Source organism: Squalius cephalus (genome assembly GCF_949319135.1).
Source record: "Squalius cephalus genome assembly, chromosome: 12".
Classification (NCBI taxonomy): Eukaryota; Metazoa; Chordata; class Actinopteri; order Cypriniformes; family Leuciscidae; genus Squalius; species Squalius cephalus.
This window is the reverse complement of record NC_137133.1, coordinates 19,274,441-19,299,503: the sequence shown is the minus strand read 5'-3', so window position 1 is coordinate 19,299,503 and position 25,063 is coordinate 19,274,441. Positions and strand designations below refer to the sequence as shown.

Genomic DNA, 25,063 nt, shown 5'->3' with positions numbered 1-25,063 from the left:
ATGTTATGGAACTAGATGTTTCTGTGAGAGGAGGACTGAGATTCTGCGGATCAGATCGGCTGTTTCAAAACTGAGTGAGCTTCCTACCTAGACAGCATTCGGGGCATCGCGGACAGAGAGCTGTCTAGTAATGTCTTGTTACAGTAAATATTTATTTTTCTTACATAGTTTTTATTGATACTACAGGCTGGGTACATTCGGAACCTGCATATGATTGCAAAAAAAATAAAAAAAATAAAAAAATTATGTATGAATGTAGTTTTTTTTTTTTGTTGTTGGTTTTTGTAGATTTTAAGACACGTACTCAAAAATGCGGCGTAGATCAAAAGGTTTTGAGACCTACCCTCAAATACTGTATAAAGGCAGCTCACTTGGTTGTGAGCGAGTGCATGCGAATATGCTGCCTACATAGACAGCTCGTTATGATTTGAGACGCGCCGCTGTTTATAGGGTCATCGTGTGCCGTGAGCTCATGCAGTTCACGCGGTGATCTACTCCATCCACATCCTGCGATAGTCTCTCTCTCCTTCATCGTTATGGATATAGATTATTAAACGCCCACCTTTGCTTGTTTGCTGTTGTAATATCAAGCGCGCGGCGGCAGAACTAACGTTAGATATTTAGATGGCGTTCATGCAATAAAGACCCTCTCGCGAACGGGATTACGAGGACATCGGAAGGACGTTTTTCTGCCGTTATTTTCCAAATCTTTTGAGTGGATTTAGAACCGCATCAAAGGAGTAACAATCTTTGATAAAGCTGCATTTCTGGGCATGATGTCCACATGCCTCTGTGTCCTGGAGCGCATCCTGTTGTGTTGAGGATAGACATCTGCAATGAAGGAGTTATCCAAACAAACATGCGAACCAAACACTCGGATCTTATTTCATGCCCATCGTTTCGGATGTAAATATTAGCATTTTTAATGTAATGCAATTAAATAATTGAAGATCTCAATAAAACATGGAGCTGAGAAAATGGTTCCTTGATTCCAGTCCCACGCTTTTCCTTGACTGGGTTGTTTAGGCTAATGCTTCCTCCATCAGATCAGAGATGTTTCTTAAAGACCCAGCTGTCTCGTTAGTTCCTTGAGGACATTTCAATTGAATTCAGTGAATACTGATTCACTTGTGTTGCTTTAAAGTTTTGTTTTATTACTGGTGTGTATCTAAATGACAGGCAACATGCATCTTGGGGTTGAGGAGCCCATCCGTGAGTGCCAGTACAACCAGATCTGCACACACAACTCCTCACCCATGGACACCCCGCACACCAAGAAGAGGAAGAGCAAAAGGAAATGGCAGGTTTTTCCTGGCCGAAATAGGTTTTACTGCAACGGGCGGATCATGATGGCCAAGCAGACCGGGGTCTTCTACCTTACCATGGTTCTCATTTTGGTGACCAGTGGCCTCTTCTTTGCCTTTGAGTAAGTACTTTGACCCACTGGAGTTCTCATATCTTTTCTCTTCCCCAGACGCTACCAAAATGTTTGTAGGCCACGTACACTCTTAAAAATAAAGGTTTGTTATTGGCATGTATAGTTTCATAAGGAACCTTAAAGGGATTGTTCACCCAAAAATGAAAATTCTGTCATTATTTACTCACCCTCACGTCGTCCCAAACCCTTAAGACTTTCGTTCATCTTCTGAATACAAATGAAAATCTTTTTGATGAAATCTAAGAGCTTTCTGTCCCTCCATTAACAGATATGTACATTGCATACTACATTCACATATAAACATTGATCAGTGAGCATAAACAGAACCGAACCTGCTTGACGTGTGAGAACAAACCTCTTGCTGAAGCTCAAACGTGCTGCGTAACACGAGAATGAACATCATTGGTTCTCACTCGAGCTTCTGTTTACCACAAGTGATGTGTGAGTTGATGAATGTTTTATGTGAATAAAAGCCTAAATTCAATCTGCTCATCATATAAAGCGATCGAGTCTCTTCAGAAAATTTGGACTAAACCACTCGATTCATATGGATTAGTTTTACAACTTTTTGACGTGTCAAAGTGGTAGTTGTGACTGTCATGGAGGGACAGAAAGCTCTCAGATTTCATCAAAAAGATCTTCATTGGTGTTCCAAAGATGAACGAAAGTCTTGGGTTTGGAACGACATGAGGGTGAGTATTAATGAACTTAATAAAGACTTTATGTAAACAGATCAGTAGTACAGATCAGTACCTTCTGTTGTATTTTTCTCCATTACTCTTGATGAAGTGAGTTCTGGGCTTCATTTATTCCTGGGCATGTCAGCAGAATTGTATGTGGTCTGTGATCCTGAAGTGCAGCTCCACTCAAGCCAGTGCAGTAATTCACACATTTACAAGAAGTAAATATAGTGTAATTGAATTACTTCAGTCCACGTAACTTCCAACACACTGCAGGCTGTGAGGAACTCCTTGTGTGAAGCTTAACCAACCTAGAGTAGAAACTATTGACGTATGACATTTGGATTCCTGACATTTTATGAAGATCTTTAGACAAGAGAGCCTTATCCTCAGAGTATTTGGGGGAGTTTGCAGTTAAAAACCTATATCAGGTGGTATGAAAATGCTATTTTTTTCCTGCACACTCGAAGCATGTTTGCCTGTAACCCTCGGACGGGTGTTAAAGACTCTCAGTGGAATCCTGTGGATGAGAGATGTGTGGAGCAGAGATTTTCCAGTCCCATCCCCCACCTCTCCAAGCCCATACATTCCATACCACAACTTCCAAAACACAGACGTGGTGCGGTCCTGTTTCCATGGCAACGGTTTCCCTTTTCCCGATCTTTGTGTGCTTTTGGAGCAGCCCTGTGTCTCCTAGGAAACAACAGGACGGCCCAGCCCACGGTTGTATTTTCCGTGCTTTAGGGTTAGTCCTGTCATGCTTTTTTGAAACGATTATAAAGTCATTACAAATGTTTTTGTGAGCCATTTAACCCAGTTAGCTGAAGCTACAGATGAAAATGTTGGTGAAAGGCAGTGGTCTGTTGCGCAGTTCAAAGCAAGCCGTTTACTCGTAAATCATTTTAAGCAGTTAATAATGGTTAGGTTGTGTTATGGGCAGGAATAAAAACAGGAAATAGTATTCAGTCAGACTTGTTGACAGCGGACAGGATGGATCAGTGTAGGGCAAGCAGTAAAAATAACTCAAATTAAAGCAATATTCAGTTTAAAACCACCAGTTACGATCTATTAACACTAGCGTCCTTGACATTTTTACCACAGGAAATAACTTTGTGGGGCAAGACATTCCAGAGTGTTTAAGAACAGAAATGTGCAGCTTGTATTTTTGTTACAACACATATTAATTCTTCAGTACAGAAATGTATTTCAACTACTTTTTTTGCCAGATGAAAGTCTGGTTATGTGCTACCAACAATACTTTTGACTGGGCACAGTTTGCCCAGTCAATACTGTGAACTGTACTTTCATGATCATGTTCACCAGCTTAACTTTGTCATGAAGTTTGATATGTAACTTGTAGAGCTTTGCATGGCTAAGCGATTTTATCAAACTAGCCTTATATGTGAACACATAGGCCTACAACTACAGTTCAGTGTTTTGAAAGAAAATTTGGTGACACTTTACAATAAGGTCTCATTAGTTAATGTATTAACTAACATGAGCAATACATTTGTTTCAGCATTTATTAATCTATTTATTAAACTATGTTAGAATGATTTCTGTAGGATCATGTGAAAATGAAAACTATAAAATATAACAGTCTAAATTTATGGTAACACTTTACAATTAGGTTTCATTAGTTAACTTTAACATGAATTAAGAATGAACAATATACTTCTATAGCATTTATTTATTTGTTAATATTATTTTCAGCATTTACTACATTATTAAAATCAAAAGTTGATTTTGTACTAAGAATGAACAATACTTCTACCGCATTTATTAATCCTTGTTAATATTAATTTCAGAATTTACTACATTATTAAAATCAAAAGTTGTATTTGTTAACATTAGTTAATACACTGTGAAGTAACACGAGCAAACAATAAACAGCTAGATTTTTATTGATTAACATTTACAAATATTAATAAATACTGTAACAAATGTATTGTCCATGTTAGGCAATGCATTAACTAATGTTAGCAAATGAGAACTTCTTGTAAAGTGTTGCCAAATTTACTAAATGAAACAAGTTCATTTTACTCAAGTACTACTGAAAACAAGTAGCCTAATTTGTACTTGTTGAAGAAAGTTAAATCAGTAACTGATAAAATTAAGCATAACTCAAAGTTACAGATTTCATTTTCCCAGCATGCTTTGGACTGGAGATTTAATGCCTAGTCCCAGACTAAAATGCATGTTTGAGCTGTTTTAACTAAAGGGGTCCTATTATGCTTTTTCACTTTTTCAACTTTAGTTAGTGTGTAATGTTGCTGTTTGAGCATTAAAAAGATCTGCAAGGTTACAAAGCTAAAGTCCTCTCCAAAGGAAGATATTTTATTTAACAGAATCCACTTTCCAAGAACTACAATGAACGGCTCGTTTGGACTACAATGTGATTTTTTTTTCTGGATCTTATGAAGTCACAATGTTACTCGTTTAAATAATCCCAGACCAAGGTATATGCAGAAAGAAGGAACAAGGCCTGGTTGAGCTGCATTGGAAGACAGTGTTGTCGTTATTTCAAAGAGACTGTTTTCCCCCCCCCACAAAGTTTTCTAAACTCATTTGTTTGACCTTCCTAATGCTGACGAATTTAGAGTGGTTAATTTATTTTAAACACTGCTCCTGAACATTAAAACCCAAATGTTTATCTTTGTGCTGCAAATTTTATGGAGAACAGTTTGTTTTCATTTTTGTAAGGCTGTTCACCGCTCCTTAGGAAAATGAACCATGGTTTTGTGTTCGATTACTGTTTGTATAACCATAGTTTTCCAACAAATATCATGATTAAATGGTGGATAATATCATATCTATAATGTATAATACAAAAAAACATACCACTCTGAAATGTCCTGTGAAATCCGTGCTTGCTAAGTCTGTGCTTGAAATCTGTTCTGCTCTATCCTCTTGTTTGTTAACATTGTCAGGGTCTGAATCGGGTTTGAAATAGTTTGAAATTGATGCCATCATTAATATTTACACTAGTGAAGAACTCGCAGTTATGGAGGGGCGGGACATTTCCCGAACACGTGCTACGCGGTGCCAATCGCAACACATTTATTTCATACTCGGTATACTACAAATCCATTAACGTATTTACTGACATATCGCTTGAGACTTGCTGATATAAATATTATACTTAGTCTTTATTTGGAGTATTTCTTTTTTGCACAATGCACATTTCTTAATATTAAGCCTAAAATGTGTTTTAATATCACTATCAGTTAGGATAGCTGTAAACCAGTTATGTTCAGTTTACGTCTAGTTTGCTCTTTGTTTGTTTCTGTTTCCTGCCTGCCTGATTTCTCATTAGTCTCCTTGGTTACTCATTGATTAGTCATTCTGTTCAACTGTTTCCTAATTAGTTCCCTTTGTTTGTTCCATGTATTTAAGCCCTGTGTTTCCTAAGTTTAGTTGTCCGCTATTGTCATTGTGAAGGTGATTGTTCTGTTCTTCTCCTGCGTTCTTAGTTGGTGGATTATAATAAAGACCACCAAGCAACCACAAAGTGACAATAGTATAAGCAGTCTTTAAATGCAAGATATGTAAAGTGTACCTAAAATATACTTGCAATATTTCCATTTTAGAATAGTCAAATACTTAAGTATATCTTTAGTTGGACCTCATCACTATTTCTGGATAACTAAAGTGCATTAAGTACAAAATTAGTAGATCCAATTGAGCACATTTTAAATATATCAGTTTAGTATACCAACAGTACAATTGCAGGGTATTTAAGTACATAAATATGTAAATGTATTTGTAGTAGTCTTGGCATAAAATAATTGCATTTCAAACACATTTTGGTATATTTATTTTTCAAAAATACTCAAAGATTCCTTTGTCTCTTGAATAAATGTGCCGATGAAAATACACATGAAAAAACATAGACTGCAGTGGTTTTTCTATTTTTAGTATTGACTCCAAATTCAGCACAATAGCACTGTTTCTATACTCTAGACTTTAGACTTTTGAGTTCAGCAACTTTAATCTCCATGCAGAAAGTGTAACTTAATAATGGACTTCAACTCTTGCCACAGTGCAAGTCCTTGTGTGTTGAGATGTAGTGACCCTGTACAACCTTTCTGTCCGTCACAACAACCTCAGAACTGCTCCTTTGAGACAAGTAATCTTCAGAGCTGTAAAGCTGACAGTGACTTCTAGAATCAGTGGGAAACACAATATGGCGTTCTTAAAGGGTCCCTTAGGGGATTGCTATTTTAACATGCTAGTCGATAGCATCTGACCAATTTGGCTAATTCAGTTGCAATGCCTAGTTGTGCTTAGCCAATTTAGCAGCCATCAGATTGCAGTGCAAGTCATTTAAAATGTTTATGTCCTGGAGTCTGAATACCATTATATGTTATGGCAGGCAATTTTTTGGGCATTGTACCACAGACCATTTGCTAATGCTTTGAAACAGATGGTGGTACATTTCATTTAACTTCTAAGTGTACAAAGAAGCTAGATTGGATTTATTTTTTGTCACAAAGAAGGCATTAGATTCAGGTTATTCTCATTTAGATTATTCATTGATGAGGTTCAGATTTAATTTGAACAGTCCTGTGTTCTGATTCTGGTCTATTACTTATGATAAAACAGGATGTCTATGCAGTCAACTGCATTCCAGCAGTGCTTAAATATAAAATAAATACAAACACCTTTTTACCGTATAACTGCACTGCACCCCTGCCCAACTATAAAAAAAATTGTAGGCATCAGAAACTATATTTCTAGAGGAAACATAAAATGACTAAATAAAATAAGATAGATTGGCAATAAATCAGCCCATATTTGGTTCCAAAATATACTAATATCCCTATAAAATAATAATGCACAATTTCTGTCTCAAATATATATATATATTTTAAATTTTCATAAAATATTCTGTAATACAAAAAAAAAGTTCAATATCAGAAGTCTATAACAGAAGAAATAACAGAGTCTCGACTGCTTTAATAAATTGCATTAGTCTATGGGTACGTTTACACGACAACGATGTGCTTAAAACAGAGAAGTTTTTCCTTTGAGTTTTCCGCGTACAGACCATCGTCAAAACGACATTCACACAGATCCGTGGAAACGGTTAAAAACGCTGTATTCTGCTGCCAGGCAATTAGATGGCGATGAAACACTATAGACTGAACACGTAATACCCATGTGCATGATGTCATCGTCTTCAGAGATTTGCGTTTTTGTTGTTTACACGGAGACCGTTTGCAAAAACTTGCACTTTGAAAACCGTTTTCAAAAGTTTTCAATTTCAGGCACCCAAAACGCCGTTGTCGTGTAATTGACCGACGAAAACTTTGAAAACGTTGTTGTGTAAACAGCACCGTTTTTTGAACCAGTCTTTATTTTTGCAGTGCTGTTTTGTTGACGCTAAAGCCTACCAACATAACTATATTCACAATCACGTTATTACACAACTTAAGTATTAATTACATTGTAATAACACAGTTATAATGTTATTACATAGTAGGTTGACTGTAAGTGGTTTTGCATTTTGCTACAGCCAAAAAACAGGACCTTGACACTTTTGCACGGTCATGAGCATACGGGCGGTCTGTAACTTTGGGGTTTAATTGCTGTGGCCCCTTCATATCTCTTGTATTTACTACTGGTGGGATTTACTAGCAACACGGCATAAAAAACTCATAGCCAGTTTTTCCATTCCCTTTTCCAGCTGCCCATTCCTGGCATCAAACCTGACTCCTGCCATCCCGGCCATCGGAGGAGTGCTGTTCGTGTTTGTGATGGGGATGCTCCTGCGGGCGAGCTTCAGCGACCCGGGCGTCCTGCCCCGGGCCACACCGGAGGAGGCGGCAGACATCGAGAGGCAGATAGGTGCGAGGAAAGACAAGATCATCACTCTTCCTCTGTCTTTCCTGGTTCTGTTCTTTTCACACTGAGCTGAGTTTGCAGACGCCGGTTGCAGGTCTGAGGGAATGCTCTCGGTTAAAGGAGACAGAAGACATTTGATGTTATTCTCTTTTCTCGATTAATATGAATAATGCATGCTGCTCGCTCTCAGGTTTGCTGTCAGCACACTCAGAGTAATATGAAATCTGCTGAAATATTCATCCCTAGCAAAGATTCATGCTCCCTTAAAGTATTTGTTCATGTTATCCAGTCTGATAGTTTAATCAGTCACGAGTTAATGGTGGTTCATAAGTTGCTTTGGGTAAAGGGCCAGAAAGGACCACACTGGAAGATTGAACAGTAATTTCTTACTGTATTCAGAATTGTACTGTGGAATCACTGCAGGCTAAGCCATTTTTATGCCATAACATAGCAAATTACTGGATTGATTTAATTCGCTTGCATATGAATCGCTGGTTATAATTGAATGCAGTCACTGCTATAATGAGTTATCTGGTCTTTCGTTGAGACCCCAGTGGTGAAGAACTGAAATCACTGGGGCTGAGCCAGGAAGTGCACTTTAGCTCAGGTTTGTTATCTCGGGATTTTGAGTTATGTGTCCATGCTGTTCGTATGAATAATACAGTAGGAAGTAAACACTGCTGTGAGCCCCGGTGACGCTGTGTGCTGCTCAGAAGATGCATAGCGTGTTGAGGGTCACATAAGATGTGACGCCATTAAAGCAATAGTTTGCTCAAAGATGACATTTCAGTCACAATCTTCTCACCCCTTTAAAATCCAAGCGATTCTTCTTCTATGGAACACAAATGGGAAGTTTTGAAGAATGTCCGTGGAGCTGCGAAATGATAATAAAAGCTCCATAAAAGTAGTGCAGGATTCTGAAGTCATGCGATAGCTTTGTGTGAGGGAGAGACTGACTGAAAATGAAGTTATTAGCTGCTGCTTCTTCCACCGAAGCTCTGAAATGGACTAGCTGACACCACTGATGACATATGTGTCTATTTTGTGACCAAACACCATTGACATTGATTTTAATGTTTTGAAAAGTCTCCTATGCTCACCATGGCTGCATTTATTTAATCAAGTATCAAGTAAAAACAGTAAGACTGTGAAAAAAGATGACCATTTAAAAGAACTGATTTCTATTAATACATGTTAAAATGTAATTTATTCCTGTGATCAAAGCTGAATTTTCAGCATCATTACTCAGTCTTCAATGTCACTTCAGAATCATTTTGTGCTCAAGAAACAGTTGTGCTTCTTAAAGTCCCCCTATAGTCAATCATTTATCCCTTAAAACTCATGTTTGATCACCAAAATTACATATTTAAACGTTTTTCCTTGAAAAAAAAAATCTTCATGCCTTAAAATAGCTTGAATGTAACTCTACACACTTGCCTCATTTAGTATACGCGGTTCTATGAATATGCAAATGAGCCCCGCCTCCACTCACTCACACCAGTCGTTGACGATCACACGTTGACCTGATTGGTTACAAGGTAGTTTGTGACGTCAGAAACACCAGCAATTTCAAACCGCGTTTTTTGAGACTGTCTTTGGTTCACTGCAGTTTTAAAGAAAAAAATACTCAGCAATGGTGTTGACTTATGAATTTACACATGGTTTGTCTTAAAGCAGATTAAAAACACCACATAGACATATAAACAACATTAAAAGCTTGATATTAACCACAGGGGGACTTTAATATTTTTGTGAAAACTAACATTTTTACAGGTTTTTTCAGGACAACATTTAATAATCCATTACATGTATATAGCGCTTTTCTTGGTACTCAAAGCGCTTTACATATGGAAGGAGGAATCTCCTCACTTTTTTCATTTGTTTGAAATGAATTTATTTTGTAACAAGGTAAAAGTCTTTACTTTTTTTTCATTTTTGATCAATTAAAGAATCCCTGCTTAACACAAAACGTTTTATTAATGTTTTCCAAAAAAAAAAAAAAAAAAAACTTTTACGGCAGTGTATATGATTTGAGGGCTTAAGTGCAGAGAAACATTTTCAGTGAATAACGGTTTAAATCTCAGACATTTTCTCTCACAAAGCTATCATTTGGCTTAAGCGCAATTTTCTTCTGGAAACAAACTTTGTTGCATTATTTTCCTGTTATCTCTGTAAAGCTGCTTTGAAACAATCTGTAGTGTAAAAAGCGCTATATAAATAAATGTGACTTGACTTAACACTCAATAAGTTGTTTAACTTATATAATGTAAATTATAATTTTGATAATTTAGTTTTACATTAATGGTGTTTGTACATTAATGTACATTAGTGTGTGTGTGATATTAGCACCTTTCACTTTCATATAAAGGGTGAAAAAAAAAAAAAAAAAGATCTTCATTTTAGGATGACTAATTGCTCAGATTCAGCATCTGTGACATGCGGTCGATTACCATAGGCAATAATTTAGATTTTTGATAATGCCTGCCTTCATTTTGTAAAAACATGAATGTACAGTAATGCTTGCACGTAGGGATTCACCGATAGGAAAATTTTGGCCGATACCGATCATTTTTTACATTTAAAAGCCGATAACCGATATATATTGCCCGATAAATCTAAATCCAAATTTTTATATAATTTTTGAGAGCCTGATCACAAAAACAAAAGTCACACCATTAAAAGCCATAACCCAAGCACACAATTATAACGTTCTCATTATAAATGAATGTAGCCTATATGACATTAACTCTATTTTACTTTTCTGAAGTGATTCCAATCATATTTCAAGCAATTCCAAAAAAAAAAAAATCGCTTTGATATATCGGCCAAATTTTAATATCGGGCTGATAACGATAACATAAAAAATTAACATATATCGGCCGATACCGATATGCTGACCGATATATCGTGCATCTCTACTTGCATATTGGACGTCTATGGTGCAAGACAAAATGACCAATGGATTAATATGTAAAAAAAAAAACCCACACAATTTTGAAAGTACAGCCACTAGTCATTATACAAAAGATTGCATAAGCATTACACATATTTACAATAAATAATGTGATTTAGATAATTCATGCTCCAAAACATCTTGTCCCATAGACTTAGTAGTGGTAACCAACAGCATGACACAGAAGTCGAGTTCTTTCCTTTATACTGACACACCATAGAGGACTTCCTCATCTTTTCTGCCAGAATGGATCTCTGAATGGGTCTCGGGTCTGTTCTGGTTTCACAGATGCGACCAACGGCCCGAGCGGCCCAGGCTACAGACCGCCCCCCCGAACCAGAGAGGTGCTCATCAACGGTCAGACAGTCAAGCTCAAATACTGTTTCACCTGCAAGATCTTCCGCCCGCCGCGGGCCTCACACTGCAGCCTGTGTGACAACTGCGTGGGTAAGCGTGTGTGTGTGTGTGTGTACTGTATGTGTCTGCAAATATCTTTATATAATAGTCAGCATCATGCAAAGAAGTGCTAACATTGTGCGTTTCTCCTCAGAGAGATTCGATCACCACTGCCCGTGGGTGGGCAACTGTGTGGGGAGGAGGAACTATCGCTTCTTCTACCTGTTCATCCTCTCACTCTCCTTCCTCACTCTCTTCATCTTCGCCTTTGTCATCACGCACGTAATACTGAGTAAGAGTGCCGACCGCCTACTTCCTTATATAACTTCAGCCTTCAGAGCCAGAACACATGACCGATCTTATCTTACCTTATTCATTTAGCAGTGTTCGTCAGAACAAACCCGTGACTTAGCAGGCGCTTCATATGCAGTTGGAAATATAAGTGTGTAACTTTTTCTGCTTACTTGCGCAGAGCGATATAGCAAATCTCAAGAACTTAGTTTGTAGACTTATAGTAGTGGTATAATTAGTTATAGATTAATTATGTGGTGATATTGAGAATTATGAAGTCTGTGAGGTTGTTCAATTTAGAACAATTTTGTGTAGTGACAAGCCTAATTACTTTTCAGTGATAGTATATGGTTATGCAAATAAATGACAGGGTTACAAATTTTGATTGTATCGCAGAAACAAGTTTTGTTTTTTCCCCGCGATTAAGCAGAATGAACCCCCTGGTGCCTTTTTTTTTTTTTTTTTTTAGTGTGCTCTAATTTTTCACTTCATTGGAATGATACGAAACTTGGTTAGGTTTTGGCACTTGCTATGGTAACAAAAAAAAATAAAAATCATGGGCATGATTCGAATAGGTTAAATGGTCCTGTAAAAAATAGTCACACTTGACAAAATGACCATATTGGAAATGAATGGGAGACGAATTTTAACAAGTGAAAACTTTTGGTACTGCAGCCAAACAAAATCTTACTGAAAGCTCATTTTTTGAGATATCCATCCCAAATTTGGGACACAACTTGTTTAGATTTATGGCTTTGATTTTCTTGAAGTTTTAGAGTAAAATGTGATTTTGAAAATATACATATTTCATATAAAAATTGAAAATAGTTTTTTTTTGTGCATTTTTCAGAACAATACACGTAAAATTCTGTTACTTTTTTCTTGTTCACTTTTTTTTCACTTCAGCAATAATCTGCCAAGTGTCGTCTTTGAAAAGAGATCAAACTTTTACGACAACATTTTCAAGATTTACGAAATTGTACTTTCAGGTCAATGCTCAAAAAGTGAATAAATGGATTATAAATATAGCGTAAATATAATTTAGTATAAGAAAATCCCCTAAAAATGAAAAAAAAAATTTTTTATAAAAAAACATTATCAAACTAAAATATAGTACATTAATTTCATTGACCAAAAAAAAAAAATTGGTCATTTTTGACCGACACATGAATTAAGTGCACCAGAGGGTTAAATGATTAAATGTGTTATTTCCCGGGAAGTTGGGGGCACAAAACTTGAGAGTGCAGAAGCGTGTGTACAAGTCATATTCAAAACATTTCAGAATCTTATTTTTGGTGAATTATTTGCACCAAAATGCCTCTAGTACTGGTGCTTCATCACTGTAATGTATGCCTATCGATCGGCTCTGATCTGGGCTGTTGACTGGCGGGAGGAAAGCGTGAGTCTGCTGACAGTGCAGTTTCTTCCCTGGGTGAAGTGATGGAGAGACTGTAAGCCTGAGCTCAGCGCTGTTTACTGCACACAACTGATCAATCAGGCCGTGAGGGCAGGGACACCGGAGTGACAAATGGATCCTGTAAGATGTTTATTGGACAGGGCGCACTCAGTGCGGCTTTATTTACCCACGAATCTCTCCTCAGATGCCCTCTGGAAACCATTAGCATTAAACACAGTGACTGACTTTGAAGCGGTCCAGAAAGTGATTGCATTGGGAGTGTCTGGACACAGGTCTCTCTGGTGCACCAGTGATGACATTAAATTGGGATATCACTGTACTGTGAAATTAGAGTGATACTGGAGGATTTTCATATACTTACAGATACTCATATTACATATCCATATACTGTGGTTCTCCAAGGTAGTTCAGAAAACATGGTATTATTATGTAGGGTACAATGGGGATAAAGGCACACCCTAAGAAAAATGTGCTTTTCACTATTCCCATAGCGCATGATTGCAGGGAAAAAATAAGCTTTTATTAAACATTGATTGAGCAACAGATTTAGAAGAAGACGTGGGTGTTTTGTTTAAAAATCTTATGAATGTATGAGGTGGCAAGGTTGGCCTTTTACCCCACATACTTTGTAAAACCAGCACGGGGTAAAAGGCGCACAGTATTTACAAAAGTACTTAGCTAAAATAATATGTTTTTAATAATCTAAGTTAATACTTGTTCAGAACAATCACTTTAGCAGAGTTTGTACTATTTTCGGTTTATTGTGATGAATAAAATAATACGTTTTTTGTTCAACAAATACTTTTTACTTTACTCATTAAATTGTTCATTTTAAAAATACAGAAAAAACATTATTTAAAAAAGAAAAGATTGTGAAAGCATTGAATGAGATTCCATAATATTTCATAAAGCTTTATAGTAAAAACAAATAAATATGATGTTTTATTATATGATATGATTAATATCATCAAAAGCCAAAAGGCACAGTTAATTAATTGTATTTGATAAGAATTTAAACTATAGGCTAATACATTTTCATTTAATTATAAATAACATGCAATTGTCCAAAAACCTTACATTCAGTTCACACTTAAGTATAATCTATTAAAGTATATTATTTTCATAATAAGTTCTTTTTAACTCTTTCCCCACCAGTGTTTTTGAAAAAAAAAAAATTGCTAGCCAGCACCAGCATTTGATCATTTTTCACAAAAATGATCTGCTTTAAAAAAATAAATAAAAATAAAACGGTTTTATTCTAGCTTCATGCATTCCTTTTATATTGAAAGTGGGAAAGTTTAATAAAAAAGCAAATTTTGAGTAAAAAGCTTAGAAAATCTCGTTTTTGTCGAAGACTACATCCAGTTCGGATTCAGAACGATGATCAAAACACAGATGGAGTAGATTGAGTCCATCAACACCCCAAAGCTTCACAGTCCTATAGCTCGTCTTGGGTCCACATTTCATTCAGTAACACTAGGCAGTTTTGATTTATATGCTGTTTAATGTTGATGATAGTGTTATTTTACATATGCATATGCTTACATAATGCTATCACTTGTTTCTGCTTCTTCTTCGCATGTTTTTATCAGGAGATTCTGTACTTTTTCAGAAGATGTGTAATAGCGCCCCCTACAGTATAACAATGAAAACACGGAAATTTCCATCAATGGCAGGGAAAGAGTTAAAAGAGGTGGCAAGGAATGCTTTGCCACATTGCTTTAATTAGCGATAATTGCTAATGTGGCATGTAGGTATTCCACAAAACTGTAGGATTTAGTGTGTCTGGAAGACAGCAGCTGGTTAATTTCTTATTGCAGTGACTCTGCGCTCAATATGCCGCCTGCTTTTTCATTCGAGACGTGTTTCATGTTCCTGTGACAGCTTTTCTTTGTTACATAACCAGTGCTTTTCCTGCAGGATCCAACAGGACTGGCTTTCTTAGTGCTCTCAAAGACAGCCCTGCTAGATATCCTTTCACTAAAGTGTGTGTGTGTGTGTGTGTGTGTGTGTGTGGGAAGAGGCTGTGCAATAGGAGTCTATTTCTGGTTTTCACACCTCTAGAACACAATTGCAGAAAAGCAGCCCACACTGACTTTATCCACATCTTCATTGCTATGCGTCTGCACCTCTCTCTTTTCAATGGAAAGAAATATGTTATTAAATACGGTCAGTGGGAAGTCTTTTCATATCTACGATTAGCTTGAGAAGGAAAACTGCGAAACCGAAGAGAACAGTGATTTGAATTAGCGAGGGGATGTGGTCTCGCTGTCGTCTTCATTAGCGAGACCTGCTTCCTGCTCACGGTCAATTATTAGCTGGTCATGCATCATTTACTGCTTCATGATAGACTCACTCTCATAAGCAAGAATGTCAACACATGCTAGTGCTAGCAAAAACAACCATTGCAGGGTACAACTGCTAATTGTTATCTTAAGTAGCCTATTTTTGTCTGGTTTTACAGTAAAATATCTAAATGCAGTTTAACTAGATTTAGTCGTGAAGTAAATTATTTTCAGGAATATATTTTGAGTTTCTTTTTCCCTTGTTTTAAGCATATACATTTCGTGAGATTTATGCTTCAAGCATTTTTTTTTTTTTTTTTTTTTTTGCTAATCAATTTAATTGTTCTCTTGAGAAAGCTAAAATACTGAGCTTTTCTTCTACTCAGACTTCTAGCTCGTCCTAGAGCTTTCATGCTAAAACTACCAAACTCGGGTGAGACCTTTAGACTTCTCTGACTGACTATATCTTTTCTAACTGATCTGACTTTGGGAATTCCAATATCAAGACTTCCGAACAATCTCAAATTCCCATTTACTTTTATTGAGGGGGTCAAAACATTTATACAATAACTAAAGGCCAATGATGATAACTATAAGATAATGATAAAGATATAGTTTTAAAAATTGTTCTCAATATTAAAGAAAAGTAGAGTCCACACCACAGCTATAACGATAACGCCACAGAGAAATGATATAGTTGGAATCACTTTCATCAGTTTTTAATCCAGCTGATGAACGATAAAAACATTGACAGCCAATCAGAATCCATCCTGCTGTAACGGGCTCAAGCATTTAAAGCGGGGCTCAGTAACTTCGGGATTTCTTCGCTGTATTCTCGCTTTTTGCTCGCAGGTTTCTCTCTAGAGCTCCCCCCACAGCTTCGGAATAGATATTTGACAACACTGTTGTAAAAACTCGTAGGCGATTCTCGGACACCAGAGGCTAGTAGATCAACGACATCAAAGCAGATGGGACATTCTTTAAAACGTCTTCTTCATTCGGCTTCAAACAGCGTGAGGGAGCGCAATAATGACAGCATTTTAGCAGATTTCTTTTGGCCGTAAAGCAATTGTTTACATCGCGAGACCTGATATCACGCGAGACTTCCTGACGCGGCGGCCGGCGGCCCGCCGGCTCAAAGTTGCAAGTGCGTATTTTCCGATCACGGGCACCAGCGGGGTGCGAAACGACCACCATTCAACCCGAAATAAGTAATATAACCATTCCAATGACTCCGAAGCTGTTCAGTTAAGGTAAAAAAAGTTACTTAGTTCACCTTTAAAGTGACAAAAGCACACGCCTAGAATAAACAAAATGATATAATCCGCTAGAGTGGATGCAAATATAGTTATATAGCTTTATAGTTATCGTTTTTGGTGTGAACGGGCCTTTATAGAGTATTTAAGCTGTCTGTCTTTAGCAAAGCTTAAAAACTAGCCTAAGAAAACATACTAAAACATGCTAGTCATGTGTTAAAACATGCAAGGAACATGATAGCCAGGTGCTTATTCATGCTAGTTACATGTTCAACTTGTTTCTTGTTCAGCTTGTTTCTTCAATAAATGTTTCTTGAGCATCAAATCAGCATATTAGAATGGTTTCTGAAGGATTGTGTGACACTGAAGACTGGAGTAATGATGCTGAAAGTTCAGCTTTGTATCACAGAATTACATTATAAAATATACTGAAATAGAAAACAGTTGTTTTGAATAATAACAATATTTTACTGTTTTACTGTCTTTTTGATCCAATAAATGCAGCCTTGGTGAGCATAAGAACATTAATATTTCAGAAACATTAAAAATCTTACCGACCCCAAACTTTTGAATGCTGGTGTATATTAAGCTCATCACAGATGCGCCTTATTGCGGAAAGCAGGTGCTTTACAGAATTTTTTTCTATAAAACTTTTGTGTACATATACTGCTGCCATGATCAATAGAAATTCATCAAATGACAAAGAAAAAAGCTTATACCCGGGCATCTGTCCAGAAGTGCAGTGTAGTCAAGCGCACTTTCATTTTAAAGATGCGATTGCAGTGGTTGAATGATGCTATACAGACCCAGTATATCCAGCATACTTGAGGCCTTTAATGCGAGTCCATTTCTGAAGCTGTCAGTCAGCGTTTATAATTAGTGGTTGTTGTAATACATGTGTAGATTTGTGTTTTCCTTGACGGCTGTACTGTTCTGGAAGTGGTGGTGTGCTTTTTCTCCGTCTGGTCCATCGTGGGACTGTCAGGTTTCCATACCTACCTGATCAGCTCCAATCAGACCACCAATGAAGATGTGAGTACCTCTCTTTATGCTTTATCTCTCTCTCTCTCTCTCTCTCTCTATGTATGTGTGTGTGTGTGTGTATGTATGTATATGTGTATGTATGTATATGTGTATGTATGTATATGTATATGGGTCATTGACGAATAAGGTTTTTAAAAGTGTAAAAAAATAGAATGGAGATATAACTATTTGAAACCATTTTTTAGTTTACTTAGTTTTTTTAGTTTAAGATTTTGTGGTTTGTACAATCAATTAACACTGTTTTTTATCATTTTTTACAAGATGGAAAAAATGTCACCAAAAAAGTCATTCGGTTTAACCACTGATTTGAAAGTTAAAAACTGATTTTACATTGATGTTGAGATAGTATATAGTGTGTACCACAGAAGAAATATTAAAACAAATTATCACTGATCTCATAAATGTAATCATTTATTGCACTACTCTAAACACTCCAACATATTCAAGTAAAACATTGCACAGGGAAAGGAGAAAAGGGGAAATGTAAAAAAAAGAGCCTTATCTGCTTTATATTTGTATTATTGTAGTTCCTTTAGTTCAGGGTTCACCAATCTCGGTCCTGGAGGGCCGGTGTCCTGCAGAGTTTAGCTCCAACCCCAATTAAACACACCTGAACCAGCTAATCAAGGTCTCACTAGGCATACTAGAAACTTTCAAACAGGTGTGTTGGAGCTGGTTGGAGCTAAACTCTCTGGAGCTAATCACATTATAAAATAAATGTTTTTCTCCAAAACACGTTGGCCACAATTATTGATACCCTTTTATTAAATACCTTTTTGCGATCTCCTTTTGCCAAGATAACTGCTCTGAGTCTTCTCCTATAATGCCTGATGAGTTTGGAGAACACCTGACAAGAGATCAAGAGACCATTCCTTCATACAGAATCTCTCCAGATCCTTCAGATTCCCAGATCCATGTTTGTGCTTCTTCTCTTCAGTTCACTCCACTCATCAGGTCAGGGAACTGGGACGGTCATGGCAGAAGCTTCATTTTGTGCTCCCTAACACATTTTTGTGTTGATTTTGATGTTTGTTTTGGATCGTTGTCCTGATGGAAGATCCAACCACTGCTCATTATAAGATTTCTAGCAGAGGCCGTCAGGTTTTGATTTTTTATCTGTTGATATTTGATAGAATCCACAATGCCATGTATCTGAATAAGAAGTCCAGGACCTCCAGCAGAAAAATATGCCCACAACATTAAATATCCAATGGTATATTAAATTGTACACATGGGGTACTTTTTATCCTTGTGTGCACCAAACCCATCTAGCGTGTCAAAAAAAGCTCTTTTTTTAGTTTCATCTGACCACAGAACCCTGTGCCGTTTGAAGTTCCAGTTGTGTCTGACAACTGAATATGCTGGAGTTTGTTTTTGGATGATCGAGGAGCATTTTTTAATAGGCTTTTTGACCCCAAGAATCAACTAATCTCTGCAATTCTCCATCTGTGATTATTGAAGAGTCTTTGGCCACTCAAACTTTCATCTTCACCGTCCATTAAGACAATATAGACACACGTCCTCTTCCTGGCAGATTCATAACATCTTTAGTTGATTATAACTTCTTAATTATTGCCCTGATGGTTAAAATGGGGATTTTCAATTCTTTAGCTATTTTCTTACAGCCACTTTCTATTTTGTGATGCTCAACAATCTTTTGCTGCACATCAGAACTATATTCTTTGGTTTTACTCATTGTGATGGATGATTAAGGGAATTTGGCCTTTGTGTTTCCTCATATATAAACTCCTGTGAAACAAGAAGTCATAGCTGGACAATTTCATGTTCCTAGTCACCCTGGTGTGCTAAAAAAGGTAAATATTAATGGGAATATACTTCAGAGATATTTAATTCATAAAAAAATTTAGGGGTATCAATAATTGTGGCCAACGTGTTTTGGAGAAAAACATTTATTTCATAATGTGACCCCCCCCCCCCCCCACTTTCAATTCTTTTACTTCAATGAAAGGTTAGATTTTTGCCAATTTTTTGAATGAGAGATCAAAAGGATAAACGATGCAGATTTATTTTTTACAGCCATTTTTGATCATATTTACCAGGGGTATGATTAATTCTGAGCACGACTGTATATGTGGAAAAACAATTATTTTCAACCCACATTCTCTGTCTGAAATTATCTTTTTAAGAGGCGGCTTCTTTAAGACTGGTCAGTAAACGGCCACTGTTATGATTGGCTAACATCATTGCATAGGAAACAGTATCAGCGCCCACTCACTATTGCATGCAAGTAAATGTTTTAAAAACATTATTACCATATAAAACTCTCATTTACAGACAAAGCATTATGAAATCATTTGATTATGGTTTGTGATGCAGCTGCTGTCAGATCCAATACAGTCGGCTGCTTCATCTTTCAACACATTTTTGAAAGTTTATTTGCAAACTCTTCATTACACTGTGCCTCGATCTCTGTATAATATCAGTCCTTAAATGAAAGATATTTAAAGTGTACCTAAAATATACTTGCAATATTTTCATTTTAACACAATCAAATATACTTAAGTATATCTTTTAGTTGTTCCAATTTAGCAGACTTTAAGTATAGCAGTTCAGTATACCAAAAGTGCAATTGCAGGGTATTTATATTAAGTACATAAATATGTAAATGTATTTGTAGTAGACTTAGCATAAAGTAAATGTATTTCAAATACATTTTAGTATATTTATTTTTCACTAGGGAAATATTTATGTGCTGTACATTTTCTCACTTACCCACCTGCAGGTTAATTTTGGACCCTGAATATAAAGTTTATTTAAATCTGTCCCTCTGGATATAAACCCAGATCAAACGAGACACTGGGAAAGTTACAGGAAGACAATTAATGAGCACTTCAAAAGACTTGGTTTTGAAGATCAGTGGGTATTTCTCACCGTAGCAAAAGATCCTCCTTTCCATCCTCACCCCGGTTCATCCCTGAGTTCATTAATGCTGCCTGTCGTCTCTCTCAGTGTCTCGCTGTCTGCTCTGATGTTGGCAGCTTGTCCCTCTCAGCTACTGTAGTTCTCAACGGTCACATCACTGTTTCAGATCAAAGGTTCATGGTCATCCAAACGAGGCAAAGGCAACTACAACCCCTACAGCTACGGAAACTTCATCACCAACTGCTGCGCTGCACTGTGCGGACCTCTACCGCCGAGGTGAATACATCAACTAGGCTATTTTTTAGTATACTGTTTACTTCATACTGCACAGCATATACTGTACACTGCTTTTTGTTTTGTTGTTGTTGTTTTTTAGTTTGACAGTATGCAGTGACCAACTTTTCTAAAAGTAGTATGCTATGTAGTGCCACTACACTTCCCTTCCACTTTTTCTATGGTTAATTCTGGAAGTATATTTTTCATTAATTCTATGATAGGGATTTTTAAAAAAAGCATTCATTAAAGCGTTATAAGCAGGGGTGCAAAGAACTGGTGCACAGTTGCACATGCTTGGTAAAAATGAACGATGCGCACCAGAAAACGTTGAGGGAAGCGCTTTTGAGTACCAGCATTTTTGGGGACACGGACACGTTTACTTGCCGGAGTAGGATTTTTCTCCATCTCTGGGAAGATAGCAATCATGATTAGGGCAGCACGATAGAGCATTTTAGAACGTTTTTAGCATCGATTGCGATGTGACTATTTTGCGGATACGCACATCGCAGGATGTCATGCACGTATAGGTATCTATCTTAGTTGATCGGTTTCGGTTTGGAACGCATGCGATTCGCAGATTAATTGCAAAGTTTACCCATCATAGAGTTAAAGTTTATCATTTGCATGTGTTTTTAAGTCCTGTCAGTTTAAACATTAAGTGTAAGAACAAGACTGGAACTCACGCGCTGTTTTGTACGTGCACACAGAGCCACGCAGACAGCACATGAATGCCAAATTCAGGCCTCTTTCTCTTCTTTTGAGCTTGAACCATGGCTTGAACAGACACGTGCACACAAAATTAAGTCAAAATGCCTGTCTTGGCAAGTATCCTCATAAACACAGTCAGTTATATGCTGTAATAAACAATTGAGAAAGAAAACCAGATGCGTATCATTGGATCTGTGCATTTGTCTTAAAATGATAGCAGTCTAATATACCTGCAGCTGTTTGTTTATCCAATGTTAATCAAACAACAAAAGAGAAAGAGAAAATCACTTGTATAGCTTTAACACAGATAAATTGTATTAATTGCATTAATTATATTTAATTTATACAGTGAAGACTAGTCTTTTACATTTGGTTCAGAGTGCTTGACACACAAGAACCAGTGAGGTTAAACAGCTCAATTCCAACACAATCTAATGGAAGTTCATAACTATTTTAGGTACTGGTGAATTGGTGGGTAATTTGTGTGAATTTGTACAATCTCATTTGTACGTTTTTATCCGATCTGCTACGTTGTTCTTTCTACATCCCTACAAAGCTTTGTGTTCTTTACATCATTCATATCTCTGTATCAGAGAATTTAATTGCCAGTCGACAGAAAAAGTCCATTTCAAATAAGAGAGTCATCAACTTCCTTAGAAAATCATTATGCAGGCAAGATATCAGTCAAGCGATTCCTGCTGATCTTGTAAAAAGATTGGTGAACTCAGCAGGTTTCTCGCTCATTCATTTAAATATGAGAGGTAAAAACCAATCAGCATTCTCGCTCCAGGAAATGCGAATATCTTAGATAACCGAGAAATGTTCCTGAATGGGTTCAGATGGTGCGTGAGGAGGCCTGCTGACGTCGAAACCTGCTCACTCACCCACAGTTCTGCACGCCATTAATGAGTTTCTCATGAACACAAAGCAGAAGTGGGCACAGCATCACTGGCTGCCATCTGCTCTGTGTGTGTGGGCATGTTGAGTTGGAGGAGGACTCCACACACACACACACGCAGATTCTCTTCTCTCTGCCTCCTTTACCCACGTTCCCTGACTCACAGTTGGAATGTATCATCCACTTCCTTTCTCTTTGCAGTTTGATTGACAGAAGAGGTTTTGTACAACCAGACACCCCGCAGCCCGCGGCCCAGACAAATGGCACCGGCGCCTGCCCCCCCAATCAGGTCCAGAGTCACATGGTAGGCCGGCCGTCCTCTGACCTGTGTGTGTGTGTGTGTGTGTGTGTGTGTGTGTGTGTGTGCGCGTGCGTGTGTGTGTGTGTGTCCAGTCTGTTGTACTTCAGCCGTTATAATGAAGCCATTTAGTTCAAACCACTTCAAGGTTTTAACAAAGCATTTGAAATATATAGTGGAGTCTAAAAGTCTGAGACCACACTGAAAGTCTGGAATTCAGTGTTTTACACAAAGTTCCCAGCCCAGCCTTGTTAAAGGGGGACTTACTAAAAAATTCATATTCATTTTTTTCAAATAATGAAAAAATACACTACCATTCATATATATATATATATATATAAAACAAAAAATTATTTTAATTAATAAAAAATCTTTACAGTGCCCACTCCCACTTCTGTTCAATAAAAGTAGCCTATTATTTCTTATATATATATATATATATATATATATATATATATATATATATATAAATATACATATATAAATATATAAATATACATATATAAATATACATGTTTTAATTACAACCCTCCCAATTTTCCTTGGGACAGGTTGCACTAGTTGTGCAACCTCAGTGGTTGGGAGACTTGAATCTGCTCAACATAACGCACTGATCATGAAACACCCATGTTTTTGGCACAGAGGTGATCAGTGACGTAATTCTCCGATCCATTTATACATGCATTGACAGCAGCATTAATGTGATTTGGAGACAGTGTGGGCTGGTGTGAACAGATCAGCACTCATGAATACTGATGGCTCACTGTCTGGATTCAGTTTCATCAGCCATATCAAATCAGCCACTGATTTGATGGCAATTATTCAATCCCTTGAGGGATCCGGTGTTTGTGTCGTGTAAGCTTTCAATTTTAGGTTTTAAAATGCATTTTTATAGCATAAATCTTTGTGACATTTTCAAAAATAATACTTGTATCTATGGAAAGATTCATCCATCATCTGTAGAGAAGATTAGATGGGTGTATCTAACAAAAATGGATCCTGGTCACATTTCACCTTAATCAATGAAGAAAATAAAGCCTATTTTATAAACTTTTTCCTTTTTTTTCCCCCCACTGTGGCTTTACATGACAGTTAACCACACACACAAACAAACACTGTTCAAAAGTTTTGGGGTATTTAAAATTCTAATAAATTCTGTTCTTTTGAACTTTCTATTCATTGAAGGATCCTGATTTTTGATCATAATGTTATTTAATCATAATGATAATGTTTTTTTTTTTAATGTAGTTTTCTTGGTGAGCATAAGAAACTTCAAAAACAAGCATCAAAACATAAAAAAAATTCTTTATAGAATTTCCATGCTTTATTTTCATGAAAAAAAACCCTTCTCTCTAATGTTCCAAAAATAGGCTTTTTCCATTAAGAAAAATATTATGTCTTACTACTTACTTTTGATTGAGATGAAATATGACCTCAACATGTTCTTATTCTCCCAGATATTACTAACTTAACTTCTGTATTCTTTTTCTGTCTTTCTTTCTACTTTTGGTCAGCACACTCTCTAACCTTTTAAATCTTGACCTTCTAATAATTATTTTGTTGTAACTAGTCTTATCTGACCCAGGGCTCCAAAACAACAAAATACCTATATAAAAAAATACATATGGTATTTTTGCACAAATACATTCGTCACTAAGTAGAGGGTATCCAAAATACACAATGCCAAAATGGACTGGTTGCTTGACTGGTTGACCGTGAACAAAATGACGCCAGCATCTAAAACACAACATATGCTAAACAGGGAAGAGTCTTTATGAAACTCTATCATCTGCCAGGTGAAACCATAGTAATCACACACCTCTTCTCAACAATATGCACAATGTGAGGTACCATTCATATACATAGCAGTTTGGAGCCCTGTGACTTGTTTTTCTGTAAAAAATGTATTCTTTGTTGGGTCTGACTTCCTCCTGGCTTTCCCTTTTCTCTCTCTGTCCTTCATCCTTCCTTCTAGTGTGCTCAAGACCAGTGCATTCAGAGTACCAAATTCGTTTTGCAGGCCGCCACCAACCCGCTACTCCACAGTCAGCCCATCATTCTGGGCGGCGGCCCGACCCTGCAGGCTAAGAGCTCTCTGGGCGGCCCGTGCTCCACTCTGAGCCCCTCTCAGCCCTCGCTGCCCTCCTCTATCCCTGGCCTCAGCTGTGGAGGAGAGCTGTTGGCCCTGCGGGACTCTGAGATCCACTGTCACCATCACCTACACCATCAACATTTCATCAGCCCGGAGGAGACGCCCTCCCCGCCCGCAGCTCTGCCCTGCGCCACCCATCTGGGTCACCATGTTCACCCGGCACAGCTCTTCAACCCGGTCAGCCAGGACTCGCTTCATGAAGACTCAGTGCGGGGTTTGGTGAAGCTGAGTTCAGTGTGAG

At 37.2% G+C, this 25,063-nt stretch overlaps 1 protein-coding gene across 2 annotated transcripts; it reads left to right on the top strand.

The window, feature by feature from the left end:
• Positions 1-303: 303 nt before the first annotated feature.
• Positions 304-25,063, top strand: zdhhc14 (zDHHC palmitoyltransferase 14). Of its 2 annotated transcripts, none has more exons than XM_079887814.1 (9): positions 304-1,426; positions 7,808-7,968; positions 11,207-11,365; positions 11,469-11,606; positions 14,943-14,991; positions 17,493-17,595; positions 20,657-20,766; positions 22,574-22,676; positions 24,691-25,063. In XM_079887814.1, the coding sequence occupies exons 1-9, from the start codon at positions 1,173-1,175 to the stop codon at positions 25,060-25,062; spliced, it is 1,449 nt and encodes a 482-aa protein (XP_079743940.1). In that variant the 5' UTR covers positions 304-1,172; the 3' UTR covers position 25,063. The 2 variants fall into 2 exon arrangements, with proteins under 2 accessions (XP_079743940.1, XP_079743939.1); XM_079887813.1 differs by having other exon boundaries at positions 24,646-25,063.